Raw genomic sequence first — 17,997 nt, 5'->3', positions numbered from 1 at the left:
AAGCACTAAAAGTTTAAAATCTTCAAGTAAGATTGTGGGTCATGTTTTTCACGTAAGGTGCACATTTTTTTGTTTATGTTAACTTTTTTTTTAATTATTAAAAACATTAAAATTAAAGGCATTAAAAGCTTCAAGCAAGATTGTGAACTCTGTTTTCCACTCAAGGTTGTCCCTATATGTAAGGACATATACTATGTATCCAGTGAATTCCTATACGTTAAGGACTTACTTTCCGATCTATTAGAGATTGACTTTGTCTCTATATTTGTTTTACACCCATTTTATACGGTGAATGTCCCTATTTAAGGACTTCACATGAGATGCTCTTAAGCCTCCAAAACAAGGGCATTATCAAAATTTCTGTTAATCTCTTTTGAGCTAAAGTTTTTTGGTGCTAAATCTATATATAAAGCCATAGGCTCAATTTGGTGTCACCGGCTTCAACAAAAATAATTGGACCAAACTGCCCCTCAGCTAAAAAAATTCAAAACCAACCCAACATAATATGTCAAATCATGCAAGTGTAAGTTGGTAATTTGATCATCATAAAATATAATATAAATATAAATGGGGAGATAAAAGAATAAACAAATGACAAAGTTGATGGTGCCCACGTGATGGGCAAGAAAAATATAATTAAAAAAATAAGAAAAATCATAAATGTTGTGTTCAAAACATCTTAAGAGATGCGTAGCACCGGTGATAAAAAAAGAAAATAACGAAGTAAAAAAATATTGAAGCAATTCATGCATATAAATACATTTAAAATGTCTAAGTCGTGCGTAGCTCGTTGTGATTCAAAAAAATGTCTTTTGCACATGGTTGTTTATTAAATATTATTTCTCAATTTTTAAACACTTAAGAGATGCGTAGTGCAAGTTATAAAAAAGTTTCTCGAATGCGCATGATAATATGATTCAATTAGTTGTCAAATTATCTTCTTTCTTTTTTTTAACAAACAATGTTATCTACACTAAGGGAGGGAGTGAGCTTAGCCTTACAATGTGCTAGCAATTAGTTTATTAAATATTATTTTTTCTAATCTTAATGTAAATTCAATAAAATGTAGATGGAATTTGAAAGACCGCTTTTATTAATATAGATTCAAATGCTTTGATTAGTTAAAAGACCGCTTTTATTAAATGTATTTATTATTCATTTCCATCTACATTAATAAATACATTTAAAACATGTAAATCGTGCGTAGCACGCCCTAATTAAAAAAATGTCTTATGCATGCGCATGAGCGCATGCGCGTGAGCGCGTGCATGAATGCTAGTATAGCTAAAGTAAAAGCATATATAAAAGTCTTTTGGAGATGCTTTTTGTGACATCCCACATCGCCCAAGGAAGTGATCCTTAAATGTAAATTCTCATCCCTACCTAGCATGAGGCCTTTTGGGAGCTCACTGGCTTCGGGTTCTATGGGAACTCCGAAGTTAAGCGAGTAGCGCACGAGAGCACTCCCAAGATGGGTGACCCATCAGGAAGTTCTCGTGTGAGTTCCCAGAAACAAAAACGTGAGGGCGTGGTCGGGGCCCAAAGCGGACAATATCGTGCTACGGTGGTCGAGCGGGCCCGGGAAGTGGTCCCACCCGGGCCGGGATGTGACATTGGTATCAGAGCCTATCCCTGGCCGGAAATGTGCCGACGGGGACGTCGGGCCCCTAAGTGGGGTGGATTGTGACATCCCACATCGTCCAGGGAAGTGATCCTTAAATGTATATTCCCATCCCTACCTAGCATGAGGCCTTTTGGGAGCTCACTGGCTTCGGGTTCTATGGGAACTCCGAAGTTAAGCGAGTAGCGCACGAGAGCACTCCCAGGATGGGTGACCCATCGGGAAGTTCTCGTGTGAGTTCCCAGAAACAAAACCATGAGGGCGTGGTCGGGGCCCAAAGCGGACAATATCGTGCTACGGTGGTGGAGCGGGCCCGGGAAGTGGTCCCACCCGGGCCGGGATGTGACACTTTTAGGTGAGTAGCACTATATACCTACATGACTATGAATTTTTTTATCTTTTCATTTGTTATTAATGGATGAGGTGATAGCCTTGACAACAAACTTATTTTTCAAAAAATAATAAAAGCTATCGTCTTATCTCGAGACTATTGATTCTAAGTGAAATGTCTTAGGTTTAATTCTTATTAAAGAAGAATTTAAACCACATTATTACTTACTCATTGTGAAGCATGACTCACTCTTCCAATAGATAATATCATTCCCAAAAGAAAATAAATAAAAATAGAAGACTGTAAGTATGGAAATTTAGTTAAAAGAGAAAGTTGTGGAAGTTTCTTTTTTCAAAGTTGGGTGCAAATGAGAAAATGATGGGGGATAATTTAGAAAGAGTGGGACCCCAATTGTGGACTCAATGGCGTAGCCAGAAATTATTCGGTGGGTGGGCTAAGCTAAAATTATTACTACTAAATCAATTTTTTAATCTTATGTTGCCTACATAAAGTTATATAATAGTAAAAACTTGAATCTAGTACTTTGAAGCAAGAATTTTATGCTATGTTTTCTAGGTTTCTAACCTTCAAAGCTTTCAAGTGAATAAAATAAGAAACCATTTGTGGTATGGAAGTTTTAATTTATTACTATTAAATATAATATTGGTTAAAGTGGTGAGTTTATTTAACATCTATTAGCTCTTATTATTCTTAAAAACAACCTTGTTAATATAAAAAATTCATTTGTTAAGTGGAATATGACAATTAAAAATTATAAACTAACCCAAAAATTAATATTTTTAAATTTGAAGAACCAAACTCTCTCTATACTATAGCCAAGGGGAGCCTTGTACTTGGCTCCGCCCTTGTGTGGACTGTAACTAAAAATGAGCATTGGATGCCAAATTTGCCCCTTAAAAAAACAATTACATTTTGGAAATTATGCAAAATAGGAAGAAAAAAAAAATGAAAAGCAAAAATGACAAGTACCAAAAAAGAAAAGAAAACAAAAGATAAAGTGAAGATGCAAATTGCAAAGCATACGTAAACCGGAATAATAAGCGGGTCAAATAATCCGCTGATTTAATTAATTTCCTCCCTCTTTCTCACTGCTACAGTCAAAGCCTTCGCTCTCTCTCTCTCTCTCTCCTCTGAGCTTACTCAGATCCAGGTAAGGTATGTCTCTGCTTCAATCTCTCAAGCTTTTACTACATCTCTGTTTGAAGTAGTTAAGGTTTAGATACAAGCTTTTACTTTCTGTTTGGTCTCTGAGAAATGGGACAGAAAATCTAAGCAGAAAAACATTATTTACATTTTTCTGGGGGTTTAATGTTTGTGTTTTAGTTCAGTCTTCTAGGACGAAATCGAAATTTAGGATTCAAGGTTATAGTTTTCTTAGTCATTGTTCTGTTTTTAGCTACGGATATTTGTGTGTGTAAGTTGATTTTCCTTCACATTCAACGTTACTGTTTCTTTAAGATTAAAGTTTTGATTGTTCTTACAAAATAAAAGAAGGGTTTAATTGCTTTTCAAAAAATGAAGTTTCTTTTCTTTTGTATTTAATTTTTAATTTTGTTGTTTCTATTTTTTACGGGTTTTTTAATTTAAAATGTGTATATTTTTAAGGGTTAAGCTGCAGAAACAGCTCCTTGTGATCTCAGTTTAGTTGGTGAGGAAACTGAAGAAAGAAGGAAACACGTTGTAGTTTTAAGTTTGATTTCAAAGTTCGAACTTTGACGCGTAAGTTCATGTTTCCATTTCAGATTTCTCATAGAATAAATGAACATAATCGAGAAATATTTTTTTGCCAAGATTAACATTTGATGACAAAATGCCATTTTTGAAGAACAGTAGTTGAAATGTTCTGCTAAAGTAATTACCTTGTAGTTCTTCCAATATTCTGTAAACCCGGATGGCATTTCAGTTCCTATATTCTGCATGTGGTGAGGGACGGGTGGGGTTATGGGTTACAATTAGTATAGGTCCAGGGTTCGATTCCCTCTAATGAAGCCGGAAAATAATCCTTTTCAGCCTTAAATATAAACATCAACTGATTGGGGGTAGTGGTGGCTTGTCTTTCTAGTTATTACAAGGTGACTTTGTTTTCTGACAGTTCGGATATTAACAGACGGTGGTTATGGTGGTGGTTCTTGATGTAGGACTTGAATTGTCTCGTCAATGTGTATGTAGTAATTCAAGTTTGTTGCTGATCGTACGTTGTTGTAGAATGGCTTGAAGTTTTGTAATCTGGAAGAAGATAATGGAAGAAATACAATCACAATCGGATAATTATAGGTCTTCCTCGTCTTCAGCAAGTAGTCCAGCAAGTCGGGTACCCTCAAGTAACTTTTTCTACTTGCGCAAACCTGGCTCACTCAGACAACCCATCTCATTTGAAGATTCACCTGAATGGGAGGATACAGATATTGATGTTAGGGTGGAGGAAGGAGGTGACTCCATCAACATTGCAACCACTCCAGTCTCCGCATCTCTTTCGAAGCTTAATAGTGGGTCCTTGCCATCCCCACCATTACCAGAGGGTGCAAATGTAGTAAGAAAGATTGCAGGGGCTTCACTTGTGTGGAAAGATTTGACAGTTACAATTAAGGGGAAAAGAAAGTACTCTGAGAAGGTTATGAAGAGTTCAAATGGTTATGCTTTGCCTGGAACTATAACAGTAATTATGGGTCCTGCTAAGTCGGGGAAGTCGACGCTACTAAGGGCTCTTGCAGGTCCTTAAGCTTGCATGTTATTTCTAAATTTCTAATTGTGCATAGAATTGTGCCTTCTCTTATTTTTGCATACTTGAGTTCTAAGAATTGTTTGTTGACCTTGCTTAGGAAGATTGCCTCACTCAGCCAGAATGTATGGTGAGGTTTTTGTGAATGGCTCAAAGTCACCCATGCCGTATGGTTCATACGTAAGTTCCACCTAATCATCACCATTCTTTTCAGTCTTTTATGCAGTTTGCAGTTCATACATTCGCTTAATTGCTTTCCCACTTTTACCCAATTAGTCTTGGGCTCTACTGACAATTTTATTCTCTTACATTTTGTTTGTCATGAGTCTGTTGCGACTGTTCCTCTTATCATTTTTCCGTTATTTCTGTTACACTCGACTCACATTTGGTGATTTTCTTTAAAGAAAGTTACTCAAGTGACAATGTTAGCATCTGCTTTCAAATTAGTTTCCGTTTACATCTTCCTTTCTTCAAAACGATGAGTACGAGTTAAATCAAATTTGAAACATATAGGTTATCATTTTTAAACAACTATTATTTTTGTTAGAGATGTGATTTGTCTCATCATTAGGATAATCTGATAATCCGAACCATGAAAGAAGTGATTGATAAAAAAAATAGAGAAATGCCTAAACAGTCTCTGTTCCCATGCTGCCAAGCCTGCATTAGTGTGGGTCAAAAGCCAGACTTGTTGTCATTACTCCATTGGCCCTTGACTTTTTCAGGCTTCTCAATTTGCACCATTTGAACTTTCACACCCTTTCCTGTTTGGCATAATGGCATCTCCTAGGTGGAGCAGTTGATAGATTTTTCTCATTGCAAATTACATGGTTACAATGTTAGCTTTACTGGCAATTAATTACTTTTTCGTTTTGTGTCTTTAAAGGTCACGTTGTTTTTCTATGGCTCAACTCTGTGTCTGTGGACTCTGGCTTCATGTTTGTTAATCCAACTTGCAGGGTTTTGTTGAGAGGGAAATCACTCTAATTGGATCCCTCACTGTTCGGGAGTTTCTGTATTACTCCGCTCTGCTTCAGCTTCCTGGTTTCTTTTGTCAGAAAAAGAGCGTAGTAGAGGATGCCATCCATGCCATGTCACTGGGTGATTGTGCAAACAAATTGATAGGCGGTTACTGTAATATGAAGGGCCTTCCAAATGGCGATAGAAGGCGTGTTAGCATCGCACGAGAGCTTGTGATGAGGCCACATATTTTATTCATAGATGAGCCTCTTTACCATCTTGATAGGTAATTTTTATTCTGTTCGCCGTGCTCTCTACATTATTCCATGGTGCACAACCCTATCCGTGGCCTGTATCACTATTTTGTGTATAACCATAAGCAACCAAATTATTTTCCATGGAAGCATTTCCAACTAAAGCATGAGTTTGGATAATTGTCTTTGAAGTATCTCAGTTGCATTATATATTTCAAAGGAATCGCAACTGGTCTGAGATATTAAAGTTGGTGTGCTAAGGAATCTACTTGATGATTTCCAAGAATAATTTGGCTGACTCTAGAACTGATATAATATGAGGTTATTGCTGCATTGTTTCCTGAGGGATCAGGCAGCACCATTGAATTGTTTTGTTAGGTCTCCTATATCCGTATATAGCATGCTCATGACCAATAGTCTTCCATTTGAATATATTTGATTCCTTGAAGTACCATGACTGAAGTGGTTTTGTTTTTTCAGTGTGTCTGCACTTCTGATGATGGTAACGCTGAAGAAACTTGCAAGTACGGGTTGCACTGTTGTATTTACCATTTACCAAAGCAGCACAGAAGTATTCGGCCTTTTTGATCGGATATGTCTTCTTTCAAATGGAAATACCTTGTTTTTTGGGGAAACCTTGGCTTGTTTGCAGGTAAATGACATTTAAATGTCTGTTTTGTCATTAACTTTTTAATCCTGGACTCGCTGACCCTAAAATAAGTCTGATTTGTCGTTAACTCTTTAAACAAGGTACTATTTACTGATTAGTGTTCTGTGATTATTGTAAGAGAGAAGAAACTCAAGAAATCATTTATGTTTTAAAAATTAAAATTCTTAATTTCGTGTTTTTGTTTTTATTATTTTTTGTTCTTTATATTTTTGGAAGCTAATTGGAGAGTTGTAGATAAGTGCTAACATACACTTTATGTTGATCCAGCACTTCTCAAACGCTGGATTTCCTTGTCCGATTATGCAAAGTCCGTCAGATCACTTTTTACGGGCAATAAATACAGATTTCGACAAGATCATTGCAATGTGCAAAAATTGGCAGGTAAGTACAGGGTGCTGCAGTTTTCCTAATTCTGGTTGCATAAAGTGTAGAAGCCTTTAATTCGTATGTTATAATTATCCTATTGAGAAATTTCAAAATTGTTGGACTGTATGTTTTTATTTTGACTTAAAAGTGAAAGGATGCCTAACCATATTTTGTTATGAACTCACCATAATAATTGTAGTCCAATATGTCTTAGACTTTAGCAGGACATTCGTTTAGTTTAACATATGCTTTGCATGAACTGCAACGTGATGACAGGATGATAACGGAGATTTTTCATCAGTGAACATGGATACTGCTGTGGCAATACGCACCCTCGAAGCAACTTATAAATCATCAGCAGATGCTGCTGCAGTTGAAACTATGATACTGAGACTCACAGATAAGGTAAATATTTGATATGCAGCTGTGGTTTTCTGCATTATAATTGAAAGTTTCCTGTTTTCCATGTTGTGTTCCATAATTTGGGTGATGTGTACATATTAGCATATATATTTAGCTTCTGTAATCTTGGTTAACTTCTGATGTGCATATCCTTCTATAGGAAGGTCCAGTACTCAAAAGCAAGGGAAAGGCTGGAGCTGCTACACGGGTAGCAGTTTTAACTTGGAGATCATTATTAATAATGTCAAGGGATTGGAAATACTACTGGCTTCGTCTTATTCTTTATATGATTTTTACACTCTCCGTTGGTACAGTATTTTCTGGCTCGGGGCATTCGTTGTCTTCAGTTGCGGTGAGTTACTTAACATCACCTTTTGTCAATAACTAAGAAAATAAAATAAAAATCGATTGCATGCTTCGGTAATTGTTTTCAGTTCTACTTTATGAATACCACTTTCTTAATTGAACACTTCTTTTAAATTTTTCACTCTCGTATGCAGTCAAGACGAGTTGCAGCAGTGTTTATTTTTGTTTCTGTACTGTACTAGCAAACACTGCTGGAGCATATGCTATATTCTTAATAATGTTAAACCTTTTATATGCAGACGAAAGTTCCAGCAATATTTATATTTGTTTTGTTTACCTCACTACATGCATCCACAATATCTGTTTCCTTGTGTGGCATCTGAATCTCTTTTTCCTCCACCTTTTATATGCAGACAAAAGTTGCAGCAATATTTGTATTTGTTTCGTTTACCGCACTACTAAGCATTTCTGGAGTACCTGCAGTTATAAAAGAAATCAAGGTAATCTTGATTGATTCATTTCCTAGATATTGACTTAAAGTAGTGTGAAAGTTGGCCAAGTTATGATTAATATAGTGGCAAACATTTGTAGATTAATTATATGAATTATGCTAGTATTACGCTATTTTCTTGAAAGAACCCAAGATTGAAGGATCCGAAATTGATCTCAGTTTAAACTTAGGCAGTTTTATGGACATTCCATTAATTTGCAATGATGATAATGATATCATTATTTCCAGTTGAGTGGCTGGTTGATAGGACATTCTTATAATTACTGTAATTAATTATGTTCATTGCTTTGGGATTCTTCTCTTCTAATCAAACTGATTATGGATACTGCAGATATATGCCAGTGAAGAATTGAACCACCATTTGGGGACACTAGTCTTTTTATTTGGACAGCTTCTCTCTAGCATCCCGTTCCTGTTTCTCATCTCCATCCCATCAAGTGTCGTCTTTTATTTCCTTATAGGACTGCGAGATGAGTTCAGCTTGTTGATGTACTTCATGCTGAATTTCTTCATGTGCCTCTTAGTAAATGATGGGATAATGCTGGTGGTGGTTTCTTTATGGCAAGATGTTTTCTGGAGCACCCTCACTCTGATATGCATACAAGTAAGTTCCTCTATCTCAACGAAATAATGTACTTGAAGTTTCCCAAGTTCAGCATTGAGTCATCTGCGAATGAACAAGAACTTTTAACATTTTTCCGCTTGGTTAATCATGTTGCTTTTTCCTGATAAAAAATCATTAAATTTGGTATGGGCTTGGATAAACTAAACGATGAAACCAAATCATAAAGTACATGGCAGACTGGCAGTTGTGGTGTTTTATGGTATTGTGCAATAAAATGTCATGTATCATATCAATGAATGTCCATGATACAATTATGCTTTTCTGACAATGATTGACAGTGTTATAACGTTATAAACAGTTTCCCATCCTTCCCTAATCTTGCATTGAATGCATATGGAATTTCAGGTGGTAATGATGCTAGCTGCGGGCTATTTCAGAATTCGAAATGCTTTGCCTGGACCCGTGTGGACATATCCAGTATCCTATATAGCTTTCCATACGTACTCTATACAGGCAAGAGGATTTACTTGATCCTTTGTATTTTTCTTCCTTGTTGCATAACAATGTTGAAAATCAATTGTCGGGCAACCTGGTTTAGTTTCAAATTTCTCGAGTTTGGGAAGGATAAAAAAAAAGCGTTTCAGAGTGATATTTTGGAACTAGTGGGTTACTTTTAATAATTTTCTTTTCTAACTGAAGCGTCTAAAACTATTACCTTTCTGTTACAGGGGCTGTTGGAGAATGAGTACATAGGGACATCGTTCGCGGTTGGGCAGGTAAGGACCATATCTGGGTATCAAGCACTTAGTAGCACATATCACATCTCCCCAGACAACAATGCCAAGTGGGAAAATTTATTGGTCTTGTTTCTAATGGCTGTCGGGTATCGTATTCTTGTCCTTGTTTTACTGTACTTTCGCGTGGGGGGAAAAAAGTATATACGTAAGATTTTGAAGTGTAATCAGGATAGAAACAATGCAAGATGAATGAAGTTGCTACCTGCCATGAGTGTTGTATCTCAGCCATCGTATTTTTGTAACTTCAAGTAGTTCTTGGCATGTGCAATTTTGCTTTTGTAAACCTTTATCGTCTATGAATGAGAAAATGCATGTTTTAGAGAGCTTTTGCTGATTGTTTTTTTGTTCCCAACTCGTTATTTTGAATTCTTACAGAGCTGAGATCTGCATTTGTGCCTGATTTTCATTGCCATCGGAAAAGTTCGGTACCTACGAGTGAGGGGAGAGTAATCTCATTGTTTGCAGATGGGAGTAGTCAAGTTGTCTAGAGCAATGTAGTCTCTCCCATTTGCACTAAAATTCGAATCTCTCTTCGTGTAGTTTACATTAGGTTAAAATAATGCTTGAATCAAAGCAGGAGAGGCACGTGACATCACTCCACGCCATGGTGATTGTTGACAACACTTCATGTTACATCCTCTATTCATTCAACTTCGTACATCACAAAGTCCACTATAAACAATGACATGAATATAAAAGGTCAGCCTCAAGCCAACTAGGCTCCTTGCTTTGCTTTGCGAAGATCGGAAAAGAACATTTATAGTACACAGTCTTATCCTTGGTTTGCAAGGATCATGAGAACGTCTTTTGTACATATGAGTGTATACAACAAATATTTATTAAAGAAAATTATGTACCACTTGGAAGGAAAAATATTTCATCTTTTGGGGTTCTCACATCTGGGCCTTTAGATCCTTGATGAAATTGTCCATGTTTTTCTCTGATGATCCATTGGGTGTCAATGCATCCTCCAATGTGTTCTTAACCTTGACAACTGCTCTCCTATACTCATCCCCTGATTTTCCATCCATCAGACGGTTGATTTTCTCCGACACTTCCTCCTTGCTGACCACCCTCCGATTGCATAAATTGATCCCGACCTTCCAATCGTCAACTATTAATTTTCTGTTAGTGAACTGATCAGTAAGCAAAGGGAAACACAACAATGGGACACCACACCAAATACTCTCCAATGTTGAGTTCCATCCACAATGTGTCAAAAACCCTCCGATGGCCGGGTGGGCCAAGACCGCCTTTTGCGAGCACCACGGTATGACAATGCTCCGATCCTTGACGTCATCTCGAAAGCCCGAGGGTAACGGGTCGGTGTCGTTTGAGCTGACGATATCCGGCCGAAGCACCCAAACAAAGTTCACTTTGCTAAGCTTAAGCCCGTTAGCAATCTCTATAAGGTCTTTCTTTGCAACATGAGCATAGCTACCAAATGAGACATACAAAACCGAGCCATGGGGCTTGGTGTTGAGCCACTGGGTGCAGTCTGACTCGGACCACAGGCTCGTAGCCACAATGTTCTTGCTGAATGTGGTTGGAAAAATGGGTCCAATGGCATAGAACTTCATCTTGGCTTGCAAGGCTGATATGGTCTCGGATTCAATCTCCTGCACTGTGTTGCACAAATGAAAATGTGCACCTCTGGCGTCCTTGAAGGCATTGAAAATGATTTGGTGGCACACAGACGTTGTATCAGTGTCCTGAAGATATGACATCATGTCTTTGGGATCAATTGCTCGCACTCCTGGTATGTAATCTATGGTGTCCTCTCGCACATCTACATAAAACACGATACCTTCGTTTAGACCCCAGTGAAGAACAACTATATATATTGTCCCAACTGTGAATCAAGCCGTTGATTAAGTAACTTTATTTTCAAATGCATGATTTAAACTGGGAGTGTAACTGTATAACATGTTATTTAAATTATAAAAGAACAAATGTGAACGATGAACTATTGCCAAACATGTTAGGTTAGGAAACTACAATGTATGTCACTCTTACGCCAAACAAAATTTCACATGACGAATGATATAGAGAGTAGAGGCCAGACGAGTTTACCATGCCAACCATGATAAAATTTATTTAATTAAAAGAATAAATTAACAGTGTAACAACATAACATATACTTCGTTACCCTATTAATAGCAGTAACTTACCTTGACATGCAAAATGGCCATGCCTTCGAAGAAGATCGAGATGATAATACAGTGAAAAAACCAAAGCAGGTTCTGTCCAAAATGAAACGTAAATAATCCCAAACTTCCTGGCAATCTTCGAGGGCCACACGAAAAACGTGTCAGCAATTATACAAGTGACCGGTGTGGTGTCAGCCGAAGACTTCACAACCTTTCCCACCACCTCCTCTACGTGGGCCGAAAACACATGCAACAAAGAAGCCATGAACTGGTCATGATTAAGCGACCGGTCAAACTCAACGGGTAGGCCATCAGAGACGGTGGTGTAGTCTATGTTGAGGCCAGATTCATGTAAATAGGCGAAAGGGTTCCCGGCGGATTTTGGTTGCGCTTTGGAGGTATGGTGTTGGATGAAGTGGGTGTTGATGAAGGTGATCTTGAAGCCATGTGATGCAAGCTTGATAGCTAGATGGACGGATGGGATTACGTGGCCTTGGAGAGGGTAGGCGATGAAGATAGCGTGAGGACGTTTTTGACGATTGGTATTAGTATGACCCTGGTCTTCCATTAATGCTAAGAACTATGAAATGAGAAAAGGGGGAGGGAGGGAGGGAGGGAGGGAGGGAGATACTGGCTAGGTTTTTGGATGTTCAGTTTATAAATCCCAATTTGTACGGTACCTAACTTGACAATAATATGACTGAATTTGCCTTTCTTTGCGGACAGTCATTTTTTGTAGCAAATTGGTTGATCAAGAGCAAACCAAACCAAACCAAAAATATTAGTTTGCAGAAATATGCATACATAACATATAGGGCAACGAACAGGTTGTTGTGTGGTCAATGTTTTTCCATGAATCAATTGATAGGTATCGGATGAAAGGTAAATAATAAATCATGGTGAGATAAAACGCTTATTATTTGCCACACATGTTACCTTGTCATTTGGAGATAACAAATGAAATTTGATCATGTAATCGTATTTTGTAAGTTGTTGAGCACTTAGTCTCACACTTACGAAAAGAATTCAGAAAACCTAAATTGAAGAACTCAATGTTCACACATTACTCATTGAAGAACTCTACAACGAATAACATATTTTTTTTCATTTGACGATATTATAATACAATATAAATTGGGTGCAGATCGAGACACATGGCCCTATCAATGTGCATGGCGTACCCTGTATTTGGTTTTTTGGTGACTTAGTGGGGTTTAGAGTTTAGGTTTTAGTTTGTATAAATTTTGGTGAATGTATGTTACGTAGTGTGTCGATTAATTCAATATGATGAGATGCTATGAAAATATTCAATGGTAAAGAATGCAAATGGCAAGTACATACAAGAATTGTTTTCTAAAAGTGGAAAATGCCAATAATGTGGATAACTTAGGCAGCCACTTAACAATATGCATGCCAAAGCGGCAAGCGGCTATTTATGTCCTTATCAAAAACGGAACAGTCGCAAATCAATCAAGATAAGCATTCATGGCTTGATATTGTGCATGAGAAAAGAAATTCAAAATTCCTCTCTACAATTCGACTAAGCTTAGAATTGATTGATTTGCTCAAAAATTATAAACTTGTTAATTAAGTTATATGGATTTACTAAACGTGCACTATTTATCTTTTTAACCGATGCCATTAGCTTTTTTGTCATAAAATACCATGCTCATGAGTACCTTCTTCCAAAAATAAAAATCCACTCCACTATTTGGATACGGTTACACGTAGGGGTCATTTTTCAGTTTGATCAGATCGGAAATAAGCATTCTAATGCTAATTTAAAAAAGTTTTGGAATCAAATTTCGGAATTTTGAATTATTGGAATTTTGAAATTGATTTTTCTGGGAATTTTCGGAACATAATTCACGCCTTCTACATTTTACAGATTTTTAGAATCTTGTAAAATTTTTTCAAATTTTTATGTATCCATCATTCAATAATTTTGTTTTGAATTTTGGTGATATTTGTAGCTATTAAGTGTGTGTATGACATAAATCATATACAAGATATAATATTTATGATTATACTCTATATTTTAATATATAATAGTATGATTGAACATACAATAGGCGAAATAAAGCATATCTAAATATAATGTTCAAGAAAAAAAAAAGCATATCTAAGTATAACAATATTGAATTATGCATAGGTTTTTTTTAAGTACTGAGTTTGAGAATTTCGAATCGAAATTTCGGATTTGATAAGTTCATTCCAATTGCCATTCAAAATTTCGAAATCGGAAATGTTCGGGCTTAGAACAGAAATTTTCGAGATCGAATAGGTACATTCCAGTCCAACTTGCACAAGAGTTCAACTTCGTCCCTCAATAACATAACATATAATAACTCATTAGAAACCAATAAGTGCTTTCAACATAATCATTCTGACAAATACATATGTGCATTTCTTCGAGATTTGACAAATACATATCGTGCATTTCTTTGAGATTCTTGTCCAAATCCACTCATTTGGTATGCATGATTGTATTGGAATAGATAAATTAAGGATATATTGGAGAAGAAATTATAAAATTATGATCACCTAGAGGTTGATTAACTCATAAAGAATACTTATCCATTCGAATACTCTTTAAAATGGTAGGATTAGAAGGGCTGAATTTCTTTCATAACTAATTCTCTCCAAATGAAAAACCATCCACTTTTGCCTTTAATATAACTTTAAATTTGAAAATTCTCCATATCAATTCAATCATGTGTGCCAAACGAGCTCTAAGGCTTTTGGAGTAATCTTTATAAGTATACTCACCCAGTACACACACCACCCCCTAACTCCTTATAAAAAAAATAGAGGGTGAAGAGAGGGGGGATCAAGTTGTCTGTACATGTCCGAGTTTATTCTATGACAGTATTCATCATGTCTTTTATGATTTGATTGTTGTTATGCATTAAATTTCTTTTGCTAGGACTAAGATATAGCCTAGCCATGAATACTCCAAATTTATAGATCTATTAATTTCTTAATGTTATTTCATGTGAGTTTTTGTTATTGTTCTTAATGCTTTGAATGTCTAGCCAACATTTAATTGATTTGATGACGAAATTGAGACAGAAAAAAGATATTTGGTGTATGCTGCTTGTAACCAATGACATGTTTTAAATGAGTGATGGAATGGACTAACATGATTCATGTCGTTTCTCTTGCAGATTTTCCATATATCTTAGTGGATTCTTGGTTTTCTAATCTCGTTGCACATTAGAGAATGAGTTGTTAATTAATAATATTTTGGCTTTTTAGCCAAAATAGCTCATAAGATTAGCATAATTTCTCACTTTGGTATATGAGATTTAAAATTGATAAAAACTGGTCTCTGAGATTGACTATAATATGACTGAATTTGCCTTTCTTTGCGGACCATCATTTTTTGTAGCAAATTGGTTGATCAAGAGCAAACCAAACCAAAAAATTAGTTTGCAGAAATATGCATACACAACATATAGGGCGGCGAACAGGTTCTTGTGTGGTCAATGTTTTTTCATGAATCAATTGATAAGTATCGGATAAAAGGTAAATAACAAGTCATGCTGGGATGAAATGCTTAATTATTTGCCACACACGTTACCTTGTCATTTGGATATAACAAATGAAACTTGAGCATGTACACATGCTTTGTAAGTAGCGGAGCACTTAGACACTTACAACAAGGCTTCGAAAAACCTAAATTGAAGAACTCGATGCTTGCTCATTGAAGAACTCTGCAATGAATATTTTTTTTCTTTTCATTTGGTGATATTCTAATGCAATCTAAATAAAGAGAATCGACAAGTGAAATTGGGTGCAGATGGAGGCACACGGCCCTATCGATGTGCACCGCGTACCATGTATTTGGTTTTGGTGATTGAGCAGGGTTTAGAGTTTAGGTTTTAGTTTTTATAAATTAAGGTTAATGGTGATTGTATAAGTCATTGACCATACACTATACTTTTTTTGGTTAGTTTTGGGTGCATACATAATATCATATGATGTCACGTAGTGAGATGATATGACGATATTCAATGGTAAAGAATACAAGTGGCAAGTAGATACAAGAAGTGTTTTCTAAAGAGTGTGTCTATAAAAAATGGATGAATTGCAATCAATCAAGATAAGCATTCATGGCTTGATATTGTGCATGAGAAGAGAAATTCAGAACTCCTGTATGAAATTTGACAGATTACACTATCCATCAGGAAGGTACAACCACCACGCAACGAACTTCATTTAAAACCTGTTCCTAAGTAGGGGTAACCCTAACGTGGTCACAAAGTTGTCTCCAACTCAGTCGCTCACCGGTGTCCATGATGTAGACCGTACTGAAATCAAGCCATTCCAAATCGACCACATATTCTGTAAGAACTGCAGACCAAAATATGCGTGACCTGAACCGTTCCGGGATGGTTGTGTCCTCCTGGTGGATATGGTAGCAAACTGGCCCATCAGCATCCTCCTCAGTAACCTCATCCTCTTCCTCACCAACCTCAACAATTCTCTCTTACCCCTATTTTTACAGCAATCATCTCGTGGACGCGTGAGTATACCATAATAGTAGTCAAACCAACTCGGATCGCTGACCAGCCGAGCAGAGAGAGGTCAACAATCCCATCTATTTCTCTTAAAGATCTGGTAACACTATCCCAGTAGGTGTACCTAATACGGTCTAATGGCCTCCATCCCGCCAACCGCACTGCTACTACTCAAAGAAAGGCCCATAAATCGACATAGTCGTTTGGCTACAATGTTGAAATGAAGATATTTTCACCAAGCTGATTTTAGTAAGAAGACCTATGGATCTATACCAAAATCAGCTTGGTGAAAATATCTTCATTTCGATATTGTACCCAGACGACTAAGCTAATTTATGGGCCTTTCTTCATGTAGTAGCAGTGCAGTTAGCGGGATGGAGACCATTAGACCGTATTAGGTACACCTACTGGGATAGTGTTACTAGAGCTTTGAGAGAAATAGATGGGACTGCAGACCTCTCTCTGCTCGGCTAGTCAGCGATCTGAGTTGGTTTGACTACAATTGTGGTATACTCACGTGTCCACGAGATGATTGCCGTAAAAATAGGGGTAAGAGAGAGTTGTTGAGGTTGGTGAGGATGATGATGAGGTTGCTGAGGAGGATGTTGATGGGCCAGTTTGCTACCATATCCACCGGGAGGACACAACCACCTTGGAACGGTTCAGGTCATGCATATTTTGGTCTGCAGTTCTTACAGAATATATGGCCGATTTGGAATGGCTTGATTTCAGTACGGTCTACATCATGGGCACCGGTGAGCGACTGAGTTGGAGACAACTTTGTGACCACGTTAGGGTCACCCCTACTTGGGAACAGGTTTTAAATAAAGTTCGCTGCGTGGTGGTTGTACCTTCCTGATGGATAGTGTAATATGTCGAATTTCACACCAGAGTTCTAAATTTCTCTTCTTATGCACAATATCAAGACATGAATGCTTATCTTGATTTATTGCAACTCATCCATTTTTTATAGACACAAACAGCCGCTTGGCTCTTTAGAAAAGACTTCTTGTATCTACTTGCCATTTGTATTCTTTACCATTGAATATTGTCATACCATCTCACTAGTGACATCATATGATATTATGCATGCACCCAAATCAACCCAAAACTAACCAAAAAAAAAATATAGTGTATAGTCAATGACTTATACAATCACCATTAACCTTAATTTATAAAAACTAAAACCTAAACTCTAAACCCTGCTCAATCACCAAAACCAAAACCAAATACATGGTACACCTTCTAGGATAGTGTTACCAGAGCTTCGAGAGAAATAGATGGGATTGCCGACATCTCTCTGCTCGGCTGATCAGCGATCTGAGTTGGTTTGACTACTATTATGTATCCTCACACGTCCACAAGATGATTCCCGTACAAATAAGGGTAAGAGTAAGAGTTGCTGAGGAGGAGGCTGAGGTTGCTGAGTTGGTAAGAGGGAAAGTCTGTTGAGGATTTATTCCCTAATGGTACTTGCAGTTAATTGCTGATTCCCATGTGCTTTAATTTTCTTGATTTGTACTTCTACAGTGGAACTGATGGGTCAGTTCATTTTACATATATGGTTTTGATTTATGTTCAGGTTATAGGAGTCATGCCAAGAGCGTGAGATAAATTCTTGGTTTTGATTTATGTTCAGGTTATTGAAAACACAACGACGACGCTCAAAAGTCCGAAGCATATGAATAGATCAACTCAGAAATATTTTTGAACATTGTAAAAAGTGAAAAGTTCACGAGATTCCAGAGTCGCAGAGATGTTTTGAGGGCACCAAATCATTTTTGGGTCCAAAACCACATTT

General features: G+C 37.0%; 2 protein-coding genes across 10 annotated transcripts; one reads left to right on the top strand and one right to left on the bottom strand.

Moving 5' to 3' along the window:
- The first annotated feature begins 2,977 nt into the window (after positions 1 to 2,977).
- LOC103964822 (ABC transporter G family member 3) lies at positions 2,978 to 9,846 on the top strand. 9 transcript variants are annotated; one of them, XM_048569195.1, is made up of 13 exons: positions 2,987 to 3,128; positions 3,579 to 3,692; positions 4,179 to 4,684; positions 4,793 to 4,872; positions 5,652 to 5,938; positions 6,387 to 6,558; positions 6,844 to 6,957; positions 7,219 to 7,347; positions 7,505 to 7,696; positions 8,064 to 8,150; positions 8,493 to 8,765; positions 9,132 to 9,239; positions 9,455 to 9,846. In XM_048569195.1, the coding sequence occupies exons 3-13, from the start codon at positions 4,213 to 4,215 to the stop codon at positions 9,710 to 9,712; spliced, it is 2,172 nt and encodes a 723-aa protein (XP_048425152.1). In that variant the 5' UTR covers positions 2,987 to 3,128; positions 3,579 to 3,692; positions 4,179 to 4,212; the 3' UTR covers positions 9,713 to 9,846. The 9 variants fall into 9 exon arrangements, with proteins under 9 accessions (XP_009376081.2, XP_048425152.1, XP_048425149.1 ...); XM_048569192.1 differs by having other exon boundaries at positions 4,112 to 4,684; XM_048569193.1 differs by having other exon boundaries at positions 3,099 to 3,123; positions 4,112 to 4,684.
- LOC103964836 (UDP-glycosyltransferase 86A1-like) lies at positions 9,630 to 16,453 on the bottom strand. Its single transcript, XM_009377822.3, has 2 exons — positions 11,695 to 16,453; positions 9,630 to 11,312 (listed from the first exon to the last, which is right to left on the bottom strand). The coding sequence occupies exons 1-2, from the start codon at positions 12,239 to 12,241 to the stop codon at positions 10,417 to 10,419; spliced, it is 1,443 nt and encodes a 480-aa protein (XP_009376097.2). The 5' UTR covers positions 12,242 to 16,453; the 3' UTR covers positions 9,630 to 10,416.
- Positions 16,454 to 17,997: the final 1,544 nt, after the last annotated feature.

The sequence above is a fragment of a genome, unplaced genomic scaffold (genome assembly GCF_019419815.1).
Source record: "Pyrus x bretschneideri cultivar Hongxiangsu unplaced genomic scaffold, Pyrus_bretschneideri_v1 Contig5, whole genome shotgun sequence".
Classification (NCBI taxonomy): domain Eukaryota; kingdom Viridiplantae; phylum Streptophyta; class Magnoliopsida; order Rosales; family Rosaceae; genus Pyrus; species Pyrus x bretschneideri.
Note: the sequence above shows the minus strand (reverse complement) of the source record. Positions and strands in the feature narration are given on the sequence as shown.

Coding starts and splice junctions, on each gene's coding strand:
- LOC103964836 (XM_009377822.3), bottom strand. CDS start 12,241: ATGGAAGACCAGGGTCATACTAATACCAATCGTCAAAAACGTCCTCAC. Junction 11,313..11,694: donor TGGCCATTTTGCATGTCAAG/GTAAGTTACTGC, acceptor TGTTTTATGTAG/ATGTGCGAGAGGACACCATA.
- LOC103964822 (XM_009377806.3), top strand. CDS start 4,213: ATGGAAGAAATACAATCACAATCGGATAATTATAGGTCTTCCTCGTCT. Junction 4,685..4,792: donor GCTACTAAGGGCTCTTGCAG/GTCCTTAAGCTT, acceptor GACCTTGCTTAG/GAAGATTGCCTCACTCAGCC. Junction 5,939..6,386: donor CCTCTTTACCATCTTGATAG/GTAATTTTTATT, acceptor TTGTTTTTTCAG/TGTGTCTGCACTTCTGATGA.